The 23,744-nt window shown below is 37.6% G+C and overlaps 1 protein-coding gene across 1 annotated transcript in view; it reads left to right on the plus strand.

The window, feature by feature from the left end:
- Positions 1–23,744, plus strand: part of LOC136032803 (uncharacterized) — a gene marked incomplete in the record, with an annotated part of 156,517 nt that overhangs the window by 92,804 nt on the left and 39,969 nt on the right. The window contains 3 exon segments of the mRNA XM_065713192.1: positions 5,676–5,783; positions 14,991–15,134; positions 17,150–17,344. Coding sequence (XP_065569264.1) covers positions 5,676–5,783; positions 14,991–15,134; positions 17,150–17,344 — 447 coding nt within the window.

The raw sequence follows: 23,744 nt of genomic DNA on the forward strand, positions 1-23,744 counted from the left end.
TTGATTCTGTTGGCTTGCGGCTGGTGCAAAATTTTCTGCTTCACAGTTACCTAATTATTCATCGAATTTATAATGCGTCATTTTCCTGGAAACGTTGAATTTTTCTGCGCTATTTAGATTTGGTGCTTTTGCTAAAGCTGAGGGATGAGGGTGGAGGTTTAAGTGTGTTTTTAGCTCTGTCTGAAAAGTCTCTTATTATTTACAGCATCGTTTTTTTTTAAGAAGTTTGCTGAAAAGGTGTATTTTCCCACTCACTTTCAAATCTTTCAAGCAATTCCTCATTCTTCGGTGCAACATATTCTTTTATATCCCCTTGTGTGTACTGTTTTTACATCAAAACTTTGAAAAACATTTATGCCGTTCAACCTCGTTGTTAGCAATCACCCAGGGAATATCTCAACCTGCAAATTTTGGTTGAATGTCAGAATATTACTGGTAAATTACATCGCTCTCTCAGAAAGTTACGCTTTTTGTAAATGACGAACTTAGGATGTTTGACCCTATGTTTCTGCCCTTCCCCTTTCCTTCAGATTGACTTGCATATTATTTACATTTTTTCTGAACCCCCCCCCCCACCCCCCCCCCCAAAAAAAAAAAAACTTTCCTGTAAGTGCTGTTGGATTTTTGTTCATTTTGTATCTGTTCATGATAAGTAAACTACAGGCAGATTCAATGATGTGCTTACTAACTAAGAGTACCACCATGCTGGAGCGTGGACCGTGCTGGTTCTTGACACGGGCAGTGAACGAGAATAAAAGCATACATAATTCCATTCTCTATATATGTGTTTGCCAAGCTAAGGCAGTAATATTTTTTTTTTTGGCCACCTATCCGGGTGCCCTTCAGGCACCCGTACTTTAAATTGAATCAAGCAAATCGTATATAGTCTATGGTTGTTGAGTCACCCGTGACTCTCGATCAAAATTGAGAGGGACGTGCTAAGTCACTTTACGTCGCTTTTGGTTGGAAAAGGTCACCTTTACATTACCTTTACCGCTTTTAGCGAACCCTTAAAACGAGAACTGATTACTGTGACTGAATGAAAATTTTGTATTACAAATAGACATACAATGTCACATTAAGGAGTTTAAAAAAAGATAATATAAAGAAAGAGCGACACAGAAAACAATTACGAAAAATAATGTATGTACATTCATCAATTACTCCTCAAAATAAAGATTCAAACAGGGAGCAGCAAAATGAATTGACGCCCCTTGTCTCTGACGTCCCGAGATAAAAGGAAGAAAGTGTCAGAATTATACAAGTAACGAGATAATAAATTTTTAATTCCTTAAATTCAATAAACTTTTTTATTGTTGCCTTTAACATATCTGACAATCTTTTATTCCAGCTTCAAATATTTCAGGAATAGTGATAATAAGTAGTCTCACTTTCTCCTCATTAGTACAACAATCATTGAGAAAAATAACTTGCGCTGAGGTAAAAATCAATTTTTTGTTTAGTTTTTCAATGATTTAGATTATTTTCTTATTGTGTTCTAAGATAATACTCTACATTATATTTTAAGTCAAAAAGTGCAACGTTGTTACACTAATCATAATGCAGTGGGACCCCCCCCCCCAAACAGGAAGGGTAAAATATATCCATTTATCTGATGGCGATGAGATAGTGTTTAATTTTGAACAAAAAAGACAGAAATGAAAATAATGCTCCAATATGGTATATAACATTTTCTACTTTGAACAATAAACCGGAAATTTCATGTTTGTTCAGCTCAACTCCTATGCAAGTCTCCACTCCAAACTAGCACCAGTCTACATTGCCTTATTGTCAATGTCTCAATGATTTTAAGTCATAGTGGTCAAGTGAGAGTCGTTTAACACCGGATGGTGGAGCTGGAAAAGATTTTTCTCTTCGCATATAAAGGCGTATGGAGTCTTCGCCAGTCTAAAAAAGGTTTTACGGGCCAGACGTGAGATGTCGATAAAAACCGAAGTCAGAGTCTACGTAGTGCTCGTTCGAACTCTGCTAACATACGTCTGCGAGATTTGGCCGCTCAAGGCAGAAGAGGCTAGAGCTTTGAACGCGTTTGATCACCACTGCGTTTCGACTACATACTCCAAATCAACAGAGGGTCTAGAATTTCTAATAGCCAATTGTGATGCCAAAAGACGTCGTATCAAGCTCCTCAGCCACACTTTGCGTCGCCCAAAGAAACGATATGTCGAACCGTCCTCATCTGCAAGCCGGTACCATTTCAGATATATCATCGGGGAGCAAAAATCCAAAGAGGACCTTATACCACGGGGAGGCTTCCGGAGGTATGGTCAGAGATGGGACAGAGACTGGCTAAAGATTGCTGGGGAAGTTGCAGCCGACGGACCGAAATGGTCGTCAGAAGTAATTCCTAAGTCTATTATTGCGCGGCAAAAAAGTTCTTCGTCTGGTTAACGTCGAAAGTAACTAAGTAAGAGTTGTCAAGTCGTTTAGCTCGTCTACTATTACTTGTGAAAAATAAAACAATATTCTCGTATAGTTCATTTCTGGCTGAGAGAAAACGCTATGCACGATGGACTTAAAAGTATGTTTTCCTTTGTTGTTTTCAAGAACTGATTGTAGTGGAATAATCTGGACAGCAGTACGAATGCGACCAAAAGCTGGAAATCTGTGGTAATGACCAGCCAAGTCAAAACTAGTCTTTGCTTTATCACGGGAGTGCTGTTGTTGAGCGTAGTTTTTCATAGTCACCAGATAGCTGATAGAAGAAGTAAAATGGATTGTAACATAGTGAATGCCTGAATAAATGTTGTTTATGGTATAAAGGTCTTTTGAGAACTGAAAAGTGTTCCTTTTTTTTTTTTAAATAAAGGTTTCCCCCATTTTCTAAAGATATGCCAATTTTCTTATGTTAATTTCCTTTATCGGTTAATTCAAACTTTACTACTTTTACACATATAAACTCAGTATGAATGTTACATTTCCTTGGTAATATGGTTCAGCTATTTAACACTGGATTGTATGGATATTTTATTTTGTCTTCTCATAAGCAAACTTATCTTTTGTCTCTGTACGATGGGTCGCCGACTTCTGCAAATAACGTGCATCAGGTAGGGCTTGTCAAGAAGGGCGAAAGTGTGCCAAGAATGGTGGAACTGTGGCAATTGTTACGGAGATTGTGCCATACCCGGCGGAACTCTCTGACACGTGGTGCTCCGAGACGGGTACCAGCTGGCGGAAAGTGGGCGACCTGTGGTCTTTGTTAGTTTATCATGCCCTTTAAGCTGGAGACTGGTTGTCGTAAAAATGGACTTGTTTTTTGGCACTAACTTTAACTGCATATTACTTCCATCAAGTTTTATTGATGGAACAAAATACTAGTACAGTCTCTAGAAACAATTCATTTGAAACTGTGTCCAATTGTATTCTGCGAGTCTTTTCACCTTAGAAATTTAAAGCAAAATTATATTGAGTTCAATTTATAGATGTCCCACACCCTATAAAACCATAGTTTCACAGTGCAGCCTTCCCACCTACAGCTTCTTGGGGGCCCCATTTTTTTCTAATAACTGGTATTTGTTTTGCCTATTTTTCGAATTTTGAGACGAGTCCCTCCTCCACCTTGAAACAAATTTATACTCATGCGACTGCATTGATAAGCCCAAGAATTGTGCTGCAATAACGGGGTTTAACTTCATTATTCCAAGACTTGTCAATTTCTAGTTAGTGCAATTTGTGTGTTCGATCCTCATTTCTAGTTTAGTCAGACTAACATGCTTGCTTGACCCCTGTGTTATGAAGTTTATTATAGTACCGATCATTCCACTTTATCTGTAATATCTTACCAAATTTTTAAATAAGATATAATATCTTACCAAAATTTTCAATGTTTAAATAAGATTTTTAAGAAAAGTCCCAGTAATTTCTATTTCATGAGCACAGCTTTTCTTATCATTAAAACTCTGTTCAATGAGTATTTGAAACATTTAAGCTTCGCATTTAAAATACGAATTAAAAAAAAATATCGTTACTCTGCCATTTTGAATCCAGAATAAAGAAGGCGTAAGGCCTTAAAGTGGTTTTCGGTTTAGGTCCCTGAGTGATTTCGTTGTTTTTTTTTTTTGCTTTTTAACCTTCCCAACGATTTTTGTCTTCCAGCTATATCTTTCATTCCAGTAAAAGGGATGTTCGAAAGTCATTTCCGCCCTTAAGGTTGGGAGGAAATTACCAGATAAACTGGGGAAAGATGAAAAAGATAGACGGTATAGAAAGACGTGCCCTTTAAATACATCTGCTCAAAATGATAGAGCTTTGAAAAATACCAATAAAACAAGGCCTTTTTCAAATGCGCTGTTTGTACAGTTTTAGGCCCGACCGTGGGATTTGGTGTGACTATGGGCCGTAATGCCACTGGGAACAAAAAGTGTACTGAAACGCTGGTTTCCTGCCACCCCAATCAGACTTGGAACTCATAAGAGCAATAGAACATCTGATGCAGTGGTGGTTCTAGGCCTAGGAAGGGGTCAGCTGCCCCTACCCCCCTCCCAGTTTTATAGCATCTGACATCAAAATTTTCTTATTGTATATATTTACACTCCTATTAAGCTACCTCTCTACCCAGATTATGAGGCCTAAAACTACTGCTGTTCTAGTGCTCGCTAGAACTGGTATATTCTCTGTATGAAACTTATTTCAACACGTAAAATTGAAGGGATTTGTAAGCTCAAATCGAAAGCGACGAAAATGATATATAAATTGCTAAGATGTAATATATTTCGTATAGTAAGACATATCCTTTTAATGCGTCGCCTAAAAATTATAGAACTTAAAAAATAGCATTAAAAAACTTTAAAAACGAGAATTTACAGAGGCTTAGTCAGAGAAAATGAACTAGTGAATGGGTGCATAATTGAAAAAAAAATGGTATATTATTTAAAAAAAAGTTACAATAACTAGAAACATAAATATCAATAATAAAACAAATTTAAAATAGCATTAAAATATAATATTCAGAAATAGCATTAAAAAAAAATTAAAAACGAGAATTTTTTGAGTGGCTTAGTTATGGCAAAACGAACTGGTGAATGGATGTATAATTGAAAAAAAAAGTGAGGGGTTATTTTAGAAAGAGTGATAATAACTGGAAACATTAACATCAATCATAAAACAAATTTAAAATAGTATTAAAAAAGTAGCATTCAAAAATAACCTTAGAAAAAAAATTAAAAAAAACGAGAATTTTAGAGTGGTTTAGTCAGGGAAAAACGAACTGGTGAATGGGTAATTGAAAAAAAAAATGATGTATTATTTTAAAAAAAGTGATGATAACTAGAAACATAAATATCAATAATGAAACAAATTTAAATGGTAGTCTTGGTGCGGGGTTCGGTGAAACAAACAGATGACTGAAATATATAACGTGACAGCGCCTCCTAAAATTTAATTAGCTTGAATTGTCTTTTTGGTTAAAAAGTAATAAAAAGATAAAAACCAATTGTTCAAAAAATTATTAATGAACGAATATGCGTTTTTTTTTTGTTTTTTGTTTTTTTACAGGGGAAATGGCCAGAAAAAAAGAATTGAAGATCCAACTACTACTCATTTTTAGGAAGGATCATCAGAATTGTTGGATCTAAGTCACTTTAATTTACTTGTAAATATTGGAATGATTTTAATCCTTGTCGCCAATTTAGTAATAATAATGTCACATTTTTCAGTTGAGTAAATTGGAGGCTGGTATCAATCTACAAATAGCCTTGGAATCCGGGCTGGCCCCACCTGTCCCACCCGCTGTAACATCTTCTACTTCGGATACTGTCCCAAACGTACGTCTCTTTTATTAGAATTACTATCATAACGCTGCCCTTTTTATGTGTTTTTTCTTTCCTTTTTTTTAGCATAAATATAATTTAATAATAATAAGGAATAGTAATTATAATTTTAAGGGGTGTGTTCCAGATGTCAACTGTCATTATTGTTAATTAAATGTTTGTAATTGTTTTTGTCTCGTGACCTTGAATAATACAAAATTGTAAGTAACGGAGTGCAGATCGGAATGCATCATTAGCTCCTTTTATGAATTGTAAAGATTTTGGGGGCTAAATGCGTTATCACTTATTTTTGACAATAACAAGTAATTAATAACCATTCTCGATTATTGAATTCTGGAAAATGCTCAATAATTGCTCAAAGGAGTCGTAGCGAATAATTATCATAATTAGGTGATGTGGCAAATTAAATACGCTTCCTTCCTATAAAAAGAGAGAAGGGAAGAATCGAAGCTAACTAAAGATTTTATGAAAGTAGACTTGATTTACTTGACTTTAAGCTCCTGCTGGTGGTCCAGTGTAGAGAGAGATGTGACTCTTCCCCTACATTATGGACTGTCCTGCGCAAGCGTGACTACTTCTTGGAGATCAGTAACGATTATGGAGAGGTACTGGGTAAGGCTGTCCCTCCGTCTGAACTGGAGTCTTCCACGGGGGTGCTTCCAGCCATGTTCAGAGGGACCAAAATTGAAAAGTGCACTAGAGGGTGCTTCTGCTGGCATGCAAATTAAGTGGCTGAAACACCGTAGAGCTCTTACGGCGAGCTTGCGAGAATTGAGGGTCTGATCCGTTAGTGTCAGCAGTCGGGTGTTCGAGACGAAGTTGTATCACTTTATCCCTTCGATTCGTCTTGAGAAGTTTGTTTGGACCACACCTATGGTATCGCGCACAGAAGCAGCAGCCTGCCAAGTTTCAGCACCATAGAGAAGGACTCGCGTTACGGTGGTGTTTTAGATCCGCATTTTGGTTTTTGGGCTGATGTTGGGCAAAAACGAACGGCAAAAACGAGCCATATTAGGTGCGCGACTAAACTTCCATTTCAATTTAGTCGTTATCAGAGACGGTAGATCCAAGGTAAGTAAAATACTTCACAACCTCACCACTGTGCCCTAAAACGTACTGGTGAATTGGCAAAATTGTCTGCCAGGTCGATGGTCATTTTTTTTGTTTTTTGCCAGCTAATATGTAGTCCCACTTTCAGGGCTTCTTCTGACAGTGTATTGAGAGTTGTCTCGAGTTCAGCTGCAAAATTGCATATCAGGGCAATATCATCTGCGAAGTATCAATTGGCTAGGACTCCATCGCCATATTTCAGTCCGAATCGGAGCCGATTCGTCTTTCGATCCATGATATAATCATTTACCGTGTTGAAAAGCGCAGGAGCAGCAACACAGCCTTGCCGTACATTAAGAGGTGGAAGTATTTGTCAGGGAGACCCGTTCGCTGTAGCATCAGTCAAAGAGACTCGTGGTCGACCGAATCGAAAGCTGCTTTTTAAGTCAACAAAAGCAATATATGCTTTGTGCTGAAACTCATAGGCTTTCTCGATGACCTGGCGAATAGTGTGTATTTGGTCAGTCGTGGATCTGTTGGGCAGGAAACCTGCTTGTTGAATCTGGTGGGACTTACGGATGAACTGGATACTTCTATCATGCAACGTCAGGGCGAATAGTTTGCCGGGAGCTGACAGGAGGGTGATTCCTCTGTAGATCAAGCAATCGATTCGGCTGCCTCTGCGCTTTCATAAAGGAAGGACTATCCGTTCTTTCCATTCCAATTGACCAGACGAGGGAGAAAAGCAATTGCATCCAAAGTAGCATTGCCGGTCCTCCGAACTTCAGCAGCTCGACCGTGATCCCTCTGTTTCCTGGTGCCTTGTTGTTTTTCATTCTCCGCAGGGTATTTGTTATCTCTTCTACCGAAGGAGGATAAGGCTCTGGTAGATTTTCACATGTTGTTTCCGAAGCGGACGCAGTTAGATAGGGATCTACGTCGATTTTTTTGCCACTTAGTAGCTTTGCGAAGTGCTCCTTCCATCGATCGAGTTGTGCGTTTTCATCCCCGAGCATTTCGCCAGAGACGGATTTAACTGCGCCTGGTTTTGGTAATCCTCCATCGCTAAGGTCTCTGACATGCTTGAAAAGCGACAAAACGTCACCTTTTCGTGCCGCATATTCTAGTTCTTCACCTTTTTTTTTTATCAAAAAATTGTTGCTTATGACGGTGAATAGCTTTGTTTCTGATTCCGTTCAGCCGTCTGTAGGAGGGCATATTTCCGGTCAGCCGCGCTTTCGAGTTCTGTTCAATGATTTGCAGTACTTCGTGGGAAAGCCAAGGCTACTTTGAATGCATCTCGTGACCGACGCCATAAGTGGCAATCTCTAGTACACCGTTTTAATATGTCTGCCAGAACGTGCCCGGGTCAACAAGGGTGTTCAGGCCTTCAAACCTATTCTGAATGTCAACTGAGTACTTTTGGCAGAATGCCTCAATTTTTAGTTTCTGGGTATCCAGCTTTGGCAGACGTTCTGAAGGCTGGGCTTTAAGACGCAGGTGGAAGTTCGTGGCAAGTAATCTATGGTCAGTATTCCCTAACTCAGCGCAAAGATATGTTCTACAATTCGTAACTGATGAACGCCATCTTTGGTTGACTATGATGTAGTTGATTATCGTCCACGCTCGTCTGTCATTGCTATGCCATGTTGGTATATAGATATCTTTCCTTTGAACCAAGATGTTGGCAATGACCAGCTCGTGCATAGCGCACAGCTGGAGGTGTCGGGTCCCATTTTCGTTCATGGAGTCAGGGGTAACCGGTCCAATTACACATTTAAAAGCTCCGCTAGGGTTAGATACAGTTGCATTGAAATCGCTCACCGCGGTCAAAACATCGTGAGGTCAAATCCGAGGGCAGATGTCAGGGCTGAGTAGAACTTATTATTTTCGTCCAATGGAGAAACATTCGTTGATGCGTAGCTCACAATAATCGACATCTTCATATACTAATGGTTAAAACAGACAGTGAGTAGTCTATCTGATATTGGGCTCTGGGATATGAGGCATTTCTTTGCCTTCTTATTTAGGAGAAAAACTCGAATTTTTTTTCTTTTTTGAGAAATATTTGTACAAATTCCGTTACATTTACAATAAATTCATTCTTGTTTAGGATCAGGCTGCTTCTTCTTGAGGTTTGGCCGGACCAAATCATCATGTGACATGTACTGGTGATTTATTTATCGCCTGATCCCGTCAGGTGTGTTTCTGTCATTCCAAGGATGTCAGTCCAACATCTCAAGCCCTAAAAGCTCTTTGGATCCCGGTTTTTGCATGGTTAAAACATTTCAGATGGCTATTCTCAGCCCATCTTTGTCAGCAAGGTTCAAAGGATGCCCGGGGGCGTGCTGATTTAAAACTAATAGGATCCGAGGCTTGAGTAACATTCCTTTTCATTGCAGTCGTTTTCAGGAGGAGGATCGGAATTGGTACCGTCGCTAGGCCTGGGTTTTGACTGAGAAACCCTGGGGTGGGCTCCACTCGCGCCCGTGAGGTCGAGGCAGCCCTGTTCGGAGCGATTTGTCAGGGGGTTTAAGCCCCATTTCCAGTGGTACATGGTCAGCAAACTAAGTTTGCATCCTTCTGGACGAACTCCATCCATCACTGAAAGTTTTCGGCTTAATTATGTTGGTTAAGTCCATGAGTCAAATGCATTTAAGTACACATAATAGGTTAGATTAAATGTGTTAAATTTTATGGTCTTAAATTAGAGTTAGGACTAAGTTGATTAACCATGCAGACAATGAAAGATTTCGTAAAAAAAAAAAAAAAAAAAAAAATTAAATAGTCAATAACCAAAGGTTACAAAAGCAGTGGTTTCATTTCACGAAAACTTCAGGGGGGAGAGGGCAAATTTATTTTTTAGTATTTGTATGGGTGGTGGGGGTGGAAATTGCCTTTTTTTCAATTTTCTCATAGAAGGTGCCATAAAAAGAAGGCATTTTTCAATTAATATATATATATATATATATATATATATATATATATATATATATATATATATATATATATATATATATATATATATATATATATATATATATATATATATATATATATATAAACACATTTAAAAAAATCAAGGGGGACGGCAAAAAATTCATGGGGCACAGAACCCCGTCCTTCCCTCAAATGAAGCCACTGGACAAAAGGGAGTAGTAGGCTGGGTCCAGCCATTTTTTGGAGTCTTAGCTGAGCACAGATACGTAAGAGAAAGGGGGAAAAAAACTTTAGATGGAACCAGGATGGGATGATGGGGAACGAGGGAAGGGTTGATAGAAACCAAGATAAGAAGATCCTTTCAATCCACCAAAATCTGCAGTGAATAAAAATTAAATACCAAATTAAAAATTCAAATAAAAATTGGCAAAATTAATGACTAATAAAGACAATTATTTAGGCTAAGGGCATGTATCTAGCACCTGTATTGGAGGGAAGGGGATAAGTTAGGTAAAAACTGAGTGGAAGTTCCCCCTGCCACTGCCTCGTCTGCAAAATGAAAGCCTAATAGCTCTTGCTATTGCAGAATAAAATGTAAATAAGAACTCCAGCTGCCTTACAGACTACTCCTACTCCAACTGTTCCTACATATTTGGGGGTTCATATGTACATGTAATGAAAAAAGACTTCAGTTTTTTTCACGTAATGAAGAAACAAGTCTTTTAATGGTGTAAGTAAACGAACAGCAAAACGTTCAACAAGACAAACTTGAAAACTAAACTAAAAAATCACAGGTAAACGCAGCTTTCGATAAAGCAATTTAGCAATCGCATTAAACTTAACAATAGCATTGCTTCAAAAGTGCTACGATTTCGGGGCCTGGTTTGTCCCATCAGGGTTGTCGGTGAATAGTTAAGTGCACCCCAACAATTATTTATGATACCCTCATCAGTAATTTTATAATGGTTTATTTTATTCCAGGGTTTTCTGTCTTCTTAGTTCTTTACGTCATAGTTTTTTTTTTTTGTTTTTTTTTTCTATTCTGATAACAGAGCATAAATACGGGTTTTAGTTAGAAGCCGCTGTGGTTGAACCCTCAACCTCATATTACATTGAGGGATGGAGGAGGATGAGAACCCCCTCTTAAACTGAGTAGGCTCTGCAGTTGTTTAGTTTTAGCCTTGTTGACTATCGATTAACATATCATCTAATTTAATTCGTGCTAATTTTATGCAAAATGTGGTATATTCGATTTATTATTGGCCTAAACAGGATTTAATTATTTGCTGTCCTGAATTTTATTGTCAACGTTGTGCTTCTATGTTTAAAAGTATTTTTAGTGTCATAAGAGAAATGTAAACACAACGACAGATTTTTGTTTTAATTTAAATTGAGCATAATTACCAAGATACTGAAAAAAAAAATCAACGCTATCTCTTTTGCTGGGTTTGACAAAAAGGATGCCGTATCTATTAATAAATTACACTATAATAGTTTCATAATAAATTCGGATAAGTTATTAGAAGAAGATATTTGAGCTCACATGACGTTACAGATTATCTGGCGTTAGTTGTTCATTTAATGGCCAATTCACATAGTATTTTAACTAAAACCGAAATTTACCTCGCGCTAATTTGAGCCAATCAAATATTTCGTAGAATTTTCTGATTGGCTGAAAATTCTATAATGTGTTAGAGGTAATTAATTGGTTAGAAAAAAGGAAACGAACGAAGGAGTAATGAATTGTTTCCTAATTCAGCAATTGAGATAAACGAGCACTTGAACAAGATCTTGAATTTACTCACCTATCCAATTACCTAAGACAAAACAGTTTTAAAAAACAGTCAACCAAATCGAAATGTCCAAATCCGTGCAAAGTTATCATTAATAAATGTAAGCCAACATAAAATTACAAGCAAAAGCACCCTAAATCTAATGAAATATTCCCAAGTGATTACCTCACACTAGGGCTCCTCAGAGGAATACCATCTGCCTAAATGGCAGAGTTTTATTTCTCTTGATTGTTTATTGTCATGTCTGGCCAGTTCGGCTTAAGAACTTTCATAAATATGGGTATCATTAAAATCTTGTGGTGAATGGGGCATGAGCAATATTTTCTGATGATGACATGGCAAAGGACCCGTCGAAATACTTTTGCCTAATAATCCATAGCTGTTGATGTGCTGAAACATCTGCGAATAATTTCAAACCCAGTAATATAGATTATATTGATTCTTTTTCCCAACCCTAGTAATTATGTCCAGCAACTACTTTTAATTACGCCCAACATTGGGTCTAGCCTAACTAATTATGGCACTTGGTATTAACCAAGTGACATATAGCAGTCGCCAATTCTGTCGGTCTGTCGGTCTGTCTGTCGGTCTGTCTGTCGGTCTGTCTGTCGGTCTGTCTGTCGGTCCCGGTTTTGCTACTTTAGGCACTTCCAGGTAAGCTAGGACGATGAAATTTGGCAAGCGTATCAGGGACCGGACCAGATTAAATTAGAAATAGTCGTTTTCCCGATTTGACCATCTGGGGGGGAGTGGGGGCCCGGTTAATTCGCAAAAAATAGAAAAAATGAAGTATTTTTAACTTATCAGCGGGTATTTGGATCTTAATGAAATTTGATGTTTGGAATGATATTGTGTCTTAGAGCTCTTATTTTTAATCCCGACCGGATCTGATGACATTGGGGGGAGTTGGAGGGGGAAAACCTAAAGTCCCGGTTTTGCTACTTTAGGCACTTCCAGGTAAGCTAGGACGATGAAATTTGGCAAGCGTATCAGGGACCGGACCAGATTAAATTAGAAATAGTCGTTTTCCCGATTTGACCATCTGGGGGGGGGGGGGGGAAAGGGGCCGGTTAATTCGGAAAAATAGAAAAAATGAAGTATTTTTAACTTATGAGCGGGTGATTGGATCTTAATGAAATTTGATGTTTGGAATGATATTGTGTCTCAGAGCTCTTATTTTAAATCCCGACTGGGTCTGATGACATTGGGGGGAGTTGGAGGGGGGAAACCTAAAATCTTGGAAAACACTTAGAGTAGAGGGATCGGGATGAAACTTGATGGGAAAAATAAGCGCAAGTCCCAGATACATGATTGACATAATCGGAACTTATTTGCTCTCTTTGGGGTAGTTGGGAGGGGGGGGAGTAAGTCTTAAAAATTAGAAAAATGAGGTATTTTCAACTTACGAACGGGTGATCGGATCTCAATGAAATTTGATGTTTAGAAGGATATCGTGTCTTAGAGCTCTTATTTTAAATCCCGACCGGATCTGGTGATGGGGGCGGGGAGTTGGGAGGGGGAAACCTAAAACTTGGAAAACACTTAGAGTGGAGGGATCGGGATGAAACATGGTGGGAAAAATAAACACAAGTCCTAGATAGATGATTGACATAAACGGAACGGATCTGCTCTCTTTTGGGTAGTTGGGGGGGGGGGTAATTCTGAAAAATTAGAAAAAATGAGGTATTTTTAACTTACGAATGGGTGATTGGATCTCCATGAAATTTGATTTTTAGAAGGATATCGTGGCTCAAAGCTCTTATTTTAAATCCTGACCGGATCTGGTGACATTGGGGGAAGTTTGGGGTGGGGAGACCTAAAATGATGGGAAACCCTTAGATTGGAAGGATTGGGATGAAACTTGGTTGGAAAAATAAGCAAAAGTCTTGCATACGTAATTTACATAATTGGAACGGATCCGCTCAATTGCGGGGGGGGGGGGGGGTAATTCTGAAAAATAAGAAAAATAACGTATTTTTAACTTACAAAGGAGTGATCGGATCTTCATGAAACTTCATATTTAGAAGGACCTCGTAACTCTGATATCTTATTTTAAATCTCAACCGGATCAAACGTAATTGGGGGGGGCAGTTGGGGGGACCGGAAATCTTAGAAAATACTTAAAGCGGTGAGATCAGGATGAAACTGGATGGGAAGAATAGAAACCTGTCTAAGATACGTGACTGACATAACTGGACCGGATCTGCTCTCTTTGGTGGAATTGGGAGGGGGGAGGTAATTTTGAAAATTGAGGTATTTGTAACTTACGAAAGGGTGACCAGATCTTAATGAAATTTGATATTTAGAAGGATCTTGTGCTATAAAGTTTAACTTTAGGTTCTGACCTTCTCACAAGTGCCAAATGAGCTCTTGGCTCTTGGCTCTTCCGACCTCGTCCAAATGAGCTCTTGGCTCTTCCGACCTCGTACCATATGAGCTCTCGGCTCTTCCGACCTCGTCACAAGTGCCATATGAGCTCTTAGCTCTTGTTTTCTAATAATATTTGTAATCATTACTGAAAGTGACGTAGTTTCTTCTAAAGTCGACTTTCTTTCTATTTTACATTTCTGATCTTAAAAATAGCCATAGATTAGTATCATTTTTTTGGACGGATCTGTTTTCATAGATGTGTATCATCCTTCAATTGGTGTTTCTTAAATAGTATTATTGGATTTGGTTATTGGTTTTTTGGTATAATGGGTTATTGGTTTTTCACACGTCCAATTCTGTCTCGAGCTCAGATCCTGAACCTCTTATTAGCTAAGATATTCGGCAGAAAGTCATCATTGGGCTAAAATAGCAAGACTATAGTTGATCTTAGCTTTGACTGTTTCTGTCATTCTGATACGCTCTTTTCGTTAAAAAGTACCTACAATTAGAATTTCGACTCTATCTGGATTGACTGAAACTTGTTAAAATAGACTACAGCTCTATAGACTATAGACTATAGCTGTAAAAACGGACTAAATAGCTTAAATAAAAATAGACTATATAATATATAGTGAATCTTACACGCGGCTTTTACACGGTTTGATTCTCAGTTGTTCAAATGAAAGGCAGCAAGTTTAAGTCTTTTGCGAAAGTTAAAAGTCTCAGTTTGTGAGAAAAACCTGGCAAGCTAAGCAGGCTAATTGACCTTAAGCTGGTAGGCCTAGTGGTGACAGAATACTGGCTAATTCCCGCTCACCAATGCCTTTAATATACCAGAAAAGACTGGTATGCAGTTGATTAGAGTCAAACCTGACATGGGGTATTGGTTATTCTCTATTTGATGATAATGCTAGTTTCTACTCTTAATAGTTCCACACACATCTGGGAATTGTCTTGTTTAACTTAGCTGTTGAATAGCGCTCGAAGCCTGTGTCTTATTGTTTATAATTATTTATTTTTTAAACTTCTTTATTATTATTATTTTCAGGAGGTCGTAACGAATTTGGATGCCAAATATCAGCGAGCTAAAAAGCTTATCAAAGATTTCAAACAAAGAGAGAAATTAATATTCTCCCAACTAAGGGACAGAGACGCTTTGTTTGTTGGTGTGATTAGGTCCCTTGGAACCAGGGTAAGTTTTTTTTCTAATAGCATAAAAACAGGGTAAAGTGGGAGAAGAGTAGCTTTTCTAACTCGAAGGGCTGCTGTACTGTGCGGATATAACTAAACTAAGTAATCCTTAAATAGGATTTGGGAGGGGCATTTTTCTTTTGTTCCTACCTTCATCCTGTTTATATATGGGCAAAGGTACTCTTTGGCTATCCAATTGATTTATTAAAATATTGATTCTCATTACATAGTATCCTTAAATAGGATTTGGGAGGGGCATTTTTCTTTTGTTCCTACCTTCATCCTGTTTATATATGGGCAAAGGTACTCTTTGGCTATCCAATTGATTTATTAAAATATTGATTCTCATTACATAGTATCACCCTAACTCAATTTAATGTTGTCCTGAAGACGCTTTGTAGCTGATCCAAGGTTTGACTGGTTTTTGCTAAATTACTTAGAATTTTCAGGCATGTCGAAAATCACTAAACAAATTTGAAATTTATATAAACAAGTCAAACCAATTCTGATTTAAAACCGGTTTCACGGTAATATTTAATGGAGCTGAATTAATGATATAAACTAATGCTTCAAATATTATGTAAAGCCAGGTTTATCCTCGTGTTAAATTTCTGAAGAATAAGAGGCTAAAATTGGGGAAGAGGGAGCTTTTTTGCCTGCTCGGAATACTGTTGTGTAAGAGGAGTGAAATCTTCGAAAATGAATCTAGAACTATAACTAGGACCTTGTGGTTATTATAAAGTTGCTAACCCGTAGAAAACCGATCTGTCATGAACTTAAAAAGTAAATGTACAAGTAGGAAGTAACTTGCAGGAATGTCTAAAATCATCCAAATATCTGGCCCAAGTTAGTGTCCAATAAGATTGCTTTGACTTCATGTTCAGTTTTTCCTTACTTGGAAGGGTTGAAAGTTTGAAAGGGTTGGAAAAAAAAGAGAAGCAAACTTACGCCAGACTTTCTGTTATCCTTTTTTATTGGTAAAGGCGGAAAGTTTGAAAGGGGTGAAAGAAAAAAAAGAGAAGCAAACTTACACCAGATTTTCTGTTATCCTTTTTTATTGGTAATGGCGGAAATTTTGAAAGGGTTGAAAAAAAAGAGAAGCATACTTTGAGCCAGACTTTCTATTATCTTTGTTTATTGGTAAAGGCGGAAAGTTTGAAAGGTTGAAAGAAAAGAAAGAGGAGCAAACTTTAAGCCAGACTTTCTGTTATCTTTTTTTTATTGGTACAGGGGGAGAAGATGTTTTTTTTGCCAATTTCTATGGTTACTGTGTTAAATGAGTGAATCATCCGGATATGGATTAACAGCCAGAAATTAGATTATGTAAGGTGTTTTCAGGTTCTATACTTATCCTTTAAATGCTTTGTGGAATATTACATAGACAGGTTCATATCTGTATCCTATATGGAAGCAAAATCGAGTCTCTCGAACTGTATTAAGCCTTGGTAGGGCAATTTTTTGAACCAAATTATCTGCCCAGCTTATTTTGTTTCTTTTTTTTTTTAATCCAGGATGTATTCTCAAGAAATATTTCAAGCCGTAAAAATTGGAAAGACATAGAGATAGATGCTCGTAGACATCTCCTTAGGCCCTAATTTGGGCTGTATATCCATTCTCTGAACATTTAACTCATCTAGTAAAACAAATTTCCGTGCTAATGAAAAGCTGCTCTTTTCAAGTCTTACCGATTTATCTAAAATTTGTTGACGAAAATGTTTATTCATCAAAGTGTTTGACAAAAATGACCAAATGTTTGACGTTTTGATGACAAAAGTGTTTATGTTTGTCAGTTCTTTGTTCCCCAAAACTCATGAAAACTCATCGTTTTTGTTCATTTCGGGTGAATTAGATCATTACGAACATTTTATTTTCGGAGACTGGGTGGATATTGTTGAATTATTTCATCTTCTTCGAGCTTCTTCTCATATTCTTTGGGATGACTAGAGTGTATACGAGCCTATAACTTTTTTAAGTCTAGTATTTTGGTTTACCTTTACGGAGTTTTTATGTTTTCAGTTACAAGTTTTGGAACAAGAGCTAGTTGCAACGCAGAGAGCAGCAGGAGTACCTATCTGTATCCCACCTGGATCTCCACCCATTTCCCCGTCACAACTTTCAGCCTTTCAAGATTTGAAGCTACCCCCTGTAGAAGGGACAGATGACCTGTCAGATGTGGATATTTCCGATCCTGGAACCCCTCTGAAAGAAACGGTGAGTTATAACAATTCATTTTCGGTCTCATATCCCGTGGGAACGGGAAAGGGGAGGGGGTAAACCAAAATTGTGAAAAAAAAAGGTCTAACATCATTTGACATTTCAGGAAAGAAAGAATAGCAGAATTAACCATTTTCAGAGTAGGTTTGTGTCTTGCGCAAAGATCAAAAGTATTGCGCATCAGAATCTTAAATCATTGATGGGAGGGGCTTTTTATTGCTATTCAAAAAGTCAATGACAAGCAAGAGGGCTAGAAACTAGAAACAGGTATATCACTACAAACGAATAAATAAGAAGAACACGAGTCGCCTAATCGCAAATTGGCAGCTCCCTAGAATTTTTCTATGCACAGCCCGTTTTTAATGTGATATTCAAACATGATTAATTTAGCTATTTTGATGTATTTTTGAACCGAATTTTTGTCCTATCAAGCATAGGGTAGGTATCAGTTATCCATGAACTATATTTCTCGGAAATAGAGAACTATATTACACGGGAAAGTGATAAAAGCTGTCCTTTTAACATTGACTATGAGATATTTAAAATTAAGCACTTTTGCTAATGATTTGCACGAGCCGCAAAGCTTAAAATTTATATCAAACTTTGAATTAATTTTAATGGTCTCAAAATTTTATATGATTTATTGAAAGTAAATTTTTATGGCACTTGGTATTAACCAAGTGACGTATAGCGATCGCAAATTCTGGCGGTCTGTCTGTCTGTTTGTCCCGGTTTTGCTAGTTTAGGCACTTCCAGATAAGCTAGGACGATGAAATTTGGCAGGCATACCAGGAACCAGATCAGATAAAATTAGGAATAGTCTTTTCCCCGATTCAACCATCTGGGGGGATTGGGGGATGGTTAATTCGGAAAAATTTGAAAAAATGAAGTATTTTTAACTTACGAACGGTTGATCGGATCTTAATGGAATTTGATATTTTGAAGGATATCATCAGAGTGACTCAGAGTGTTTTTTTTTAAAATCCCAATCGGATCCGTTGACACTGAGGGGAGTTGGAGGGGGAACCTAAAATCTTGGAAAACGCTTAGAGTGGAGGGTTCGGGATAAAAATTGGTGGTAAAAATAAGCACAAGTCCTAGATGCGTGATTGACATAATCGAAACGGATCTGGGGGAGTTGGGGGGGGTCAATTCTGAAAAATTAGAAAAAATGAGGTATTTTTAACTTACGAAGGAGTGATTGGATCTTTATGAAATTTCATATTTAGAAGGAAATTGTAACTCAGATCTCTTATTTTAAATCCCGACTAGATCTGGTGACATTGGTTGGAGTTGGCGGGGGAAACTGGAAATCTTGGAAAACGCTTAGAGTGGAGAGATCGGGATGAAATTTGGTGGGTAGAATAAGCAAAAGTCGTAGATACGTTATTGACGTAACCAGACTGGATCCGCTCTCTTTGGGGGAGTTAGGGGTGGTCCAGTGCTTTTGTGAGTTTGGTGCTTCTGGACGTGCTAGGACGATGAAAATCGGCAGGCGTGTCAGGGACCTGCACAAATGGTCCCTGACACGATTTGTGCACGATTTGTCGGCACAAATCAGCCGACTTGATAAAGTCGGCTGAAGGAAGAGGAAAAATCAGAAAAAATGAGGTATTTTTAACTTACGAGTGGCTGTCGGATCTTAATGAATTCTGATATTTAGAAGGACCTCGTGTCTCAGAGCTCTTATTTTAAATCCTGACCGGCATTAAGCCTGTGATTTTCCTTTTAAATCAATCTATTGATTCTTAGAATTTGGCTAGAGCTCATGCCATATGAGTTCTTGGCTCTTCTGGAGTCATCACAAGTGCCATATGAGCTCTTAGCTCTTGTTTCTTACAAAAACTGTGTTATGTTGGTGAGTAAATTCAGCTATTAACTGAAATGACTGTTAGGTATTCTCAAATATTTTCGACGAGGTCTTTTTCTATCAGTTCATGCCCACTTTAGAAAAAAAAATTAAGTCATATATTAGGTCTATTAAGAGAAGAGTAATTTTTGGACACAGGAGATGAGGAGATTTTTTTGCTATAAACTCCTGGGGTCAAACATGAAGCGGTTGTCCTCAAAGGCGTTAGGAAGAGGTCACGAAGAAGAATTTTGAGGAAATTGGAACTTGAAGGATGAAAGTAAACATAAAATATCTTGGCCTGAGGTAGCTTAGTGCTGCTGTGATTTTTAGTGGTATTAGTAGTATAAACTCCCAAAAGAAAGGGGTTTGGGGAGAAATACCTAACATAAGACCTTAGTTCTGCATATGCCTCACCCCGGGTTGTCAATAACGAGGCAAATTCGTGAAGTTTGTGCAAAACATTGTAATGAAGAAAGTTTGCCTAGGGGCATTTTCGGGTCTGTCTCTACGACAGGTCTCTCTTGCCTAAATATTCAGTGCTGCATTTAGGACTTGGGGCTATCCATTCTGAGAACAAAGCTTAGACACATCCATTGGTGGATTCCTGCGACATTTTCACAGGACTTTAGACTAACTTCTCGCGGATGGTATGATTTTTATCGTCTTTAGGCAGTTGGTATTTAGGATTTTTCGGAGCCAAATATTTTCAAATGAAGGATTTTTCTTTGATGTATTTGAAGTCGTAACGTGATGATGCAATATAACTGGCACGACTTGCCAGAATAGAACTGGCACGACGTTGCAATTGAAAAGTTGTAATTTTAATCGCAGGGGAATGTCTCAGCCCTCGAGACTTTAAGAGAAGTAATAAAGAGAATAAAGAGAAAGAAAAAATAAAGGGATAAAATAAAAAGAAATAAGAGAAAAAATAAAAAGAATAAAGAGAAAGAAAAAAAAGGGAAATAATTACGGTTAAACAAATTCCCAAATAGCTATTAAATTTTAGATGCAGGTGAGTTGGGAAAACGTCCGGACCTGCTGAAGAAGAGAAACTTATCCACTTACTTCTTCCTTCCGCAAGTATTCAATAAGCAAAATAACATACACATCGCTTTCTGCTAAACCACCAACATTTCAGTATGCTCAATATATTCTTCATTCAATATAGCTTCAAAATACCAATGTACAAAAAAAGTTCCATATCCAGAGGGGAGAGTCATGGAGCTTGAAACTACACCCCGAAATTTTTGTCCATCTCGTAAAAACGTGACAAAAATATGAATAAATAATTTTTTGAAGTTTTTTGTGAACCCCTCACCCTTTCCGCGAAAAAAAAATCCTCGATACTAATCTCCTCTCCTCTGACTACTAAACTATTCATATATGCTATCTTCAACATAGTTACAAAACTCCAATGTACAAAATGTTACTTTATTGGGTCAAATCCAAGGCCGTATCCAGGGGGGCGGAGATAAGGGTTAGAACTCCCACCCTCGAAATGTTTGTCCCACTCGTAAAAACATAACAACAATGCATATAAATAAATTTTTGATGCGTTTTTTAAAGTTTTTGTGTATCCCCCCACCCTCTCCCCGAAAAAAAAATCCTGAATACGACCATGTTCACAGCTGCAAAAAGAAAAATGTGAATCATGCCATACCATCAAGACACGTCAACATGACTTCAACTACTTGTGCTTCAGTTGCGCGGGCCTGCCAACCTAGCAAGGTGTACTTTGAATTTTGATCTCATAGGTAGCGTGGTAATAACAGAATCCTTCGAAGCTTATCAAAGAGTTTGGAGAGGGAAAGGTCATTGAGGGCGACTTTCTTTTCTAAAGCACATGTCATCTTCATTACTTTGATCACCTTGATGCAAACGACATTAGATTAAGGGAAAAAAAGAGAGATTAAGACTGAACATACGCAGCTACCGCATGCTTATGAAAAATTGTGGTCAGTTTTTTGGTTCAAGTGACTTTATGATTAATTGGTTTTTAGTGTGAATTTTACGGTTGTCATGGCTGTTGAAGCAAAATTGGACGTGTCGTAGTTCACTAGGCCTTTCTTAACGAAGGATAATTTTGTAGCTTTCCTAATTGCAGGGTTCTGTCTATTTACACGATAATGGATTTTGTTTCATTACCAGTCTTTATCGAGCGCGCTTTTTTCCTTCTTCTCTTGTCTTAGGAAATTAAATAAAAAAAACAAGTTTTTTTAACGGAAAGTAAGGAGCGACATTAAAGCTTAAAACGAACAGAAGTTACTTCGTATATGAAAGGGGCTGCTTCCTCATCAACGCCCCGCTCTTTACGCTAAAGTTTGACTCTTTCCCTTAACTCTATTTTTTAAAACAGCAAAAAACTTTAACGTAAAGAGTGGGGTAATGAATCTGATTGTATGACCTTTAGGGGTTGTTTCCCCCTATTTTCGAAATTGAGGCAATTCTTTCTGGCTCGTAACTTTTGATCGGGTAAAACTTATCTTGATGAAACTTATATATTTAAAATCAGCATTAAAATGCGATTCTTTTGATGTAACTATTGGTTACACTGTATGTACAGACACAACTGAGATCTTGCTTTGTTGTTAACTTATATTTTGATGACTAAAGTTATATGTGTACACAGGTCCAACTTATAGGTAGGAGGGGGGGACAAAGGAATTCTCAGGAGGTTGAAACTCACAAATTAATAATGATATAATTTATTTATGCCATTTATACATGCATGATTGTACACTGAGGAGTACAGGAAAATAAACGAAAAGAAAAGTTTAAAACTACAAAATAACACTTCCGAGGAAAATAAGGATAATAAATAGCCCACTAACTCATAATAACTCATGAATAGGAAATAAATAGCTCATAAACACTCATGATAAATAGCTCAGTTTTTTTTTTAAGACTATGGCGACAAAGCTATTTATCCATCAAACAAGACAGTTAAGGAGAAAATCCATTCTATTTTCTCTACATCGCCTAAGAAATCAATCGTATTGTTGATCTATTTTTGCAGTGATATCAAATGTTCCATATTTTCGGATAATGTGTCTGTTTCTGAACCATAGTGGGATTCCAAGAGAATATATACAAAATCGGAAAAAGTAGATGTGGATACGCTTTCGATCACTTTTATTGAAAATCTTCAAAAATGGATTGATGAAAAAGATACGAGGCGCAAACATTGAATTACAAATTTTAACAAATGTTTGTTAATCGAAATGACTTTTCACCCTGACTAGCAGGCCATAAGTTTTTCCAATACAGAGTTGGATTCTTTAATGGATTCTTTATTAAAAATATTCAGTGATCCCATCCTGATTGAATGACGCTGGAAATCACGATTATTATTTGTCACTGGAAATTCTGTTGGTTCAATCTCCAAACCTACTTCCTGTAAATGTGGTTGTAATACATTAATTGCATTCTGCTTTGATACTAAATTGTGTGTTTCTATGATACAGTTGTCCTGAGAATTGTATTTCCAGCTAATATCAGTGGGTTGATAGTATTACTCCCCCCCCCATATTTGTTGGTATTATTATTATTATTGTTCATTTATAACCTGCCAAAAAAAGTAAACGGAGTAATCATCGTTGTTTGTCTTTGCTACTGTTGGTCATTGCTTTTGACACACACTCTAGCCAAAGGAAGAACAAATTATTTTTTTTAACTAGGCCTATAGTTGAAAATGTATTTATTTTGGTGATAGGGTTAGGAATTGATGATTTAGCATTTTAGCACCATGTTAGGTTTAGAAACGGTAGGAGACTTTGTCAAATCCAGCTCAACCACCGAGTGTCTCGAGTTGGGATCGTTAGAAATTATTCATTTTAATTGATTTAGAATAGTGGTTTGCGCACTAGATTTGGAATCCTTTGTCCAAAGGGCGGGGTTTTGATTCCTGGTGTGGACGTTTGTTTGGTTTGGGATGGGTCAGTGCCGTGACTCTAAGCTCAGCCAGAGTCGACCCAGCTCAAAATGGGTACCTGGAGAAATTGGGGAAGGTAAGCAGTAAGGGTGGACGAAAGCATTGGATGGCTGGCCCCCAACCCCCCGTTGTACTTCCTGGCTAAAGGGCCTCGAAACGGAGATCAGCACCACAGGTTTGAACAATAAGGGTCTAGTGCCGTATCCTTTACATTTTTTACTTAGAATAAAAATCGAATGAAAGCTTTTTAATAAATTAAATTCGGAGATAATCCCCTAAATTTTTGTTTGGCTCGTAAAAACATGACAAAAGTGCTTATTAAGAAATTTTTGGTGCGTTTTTTTAATTTTTTGTAAAACCCCATTCGAAAAAATGCCCTCCCCCCGAATAAAAATCCCTGATACGTCCTTGGTCATAGCTCTCTCGGAAGGCAATCTTATTGTTTAATACGTTAAAGGCTTATGTGAAACGGGAAGTTCCATGATTTCTATTTAGAAACGGAAGCTTATCATATAGATTGACAAGCTTAGAAAAGTCCTTGGTAAATTTCTGCCATCCGGGTTTTTAGTCAGCTAGTGATAGTGTTCCAGAGTTAATCTTCATCAATTGCATCA

Source organism: Artemia franciscana, chromosome 11, assembly GCF_032884065.1.
Source record: "Artemia franciscana chromosome 11, ASM3288406v1, whole genome shotgun sequence".
NCBI lineage: Eukaryota > Metazoa > Arthropoda > Branchiopoda > Anostraca > Artemiidae > Artemia > Artemia franciscana.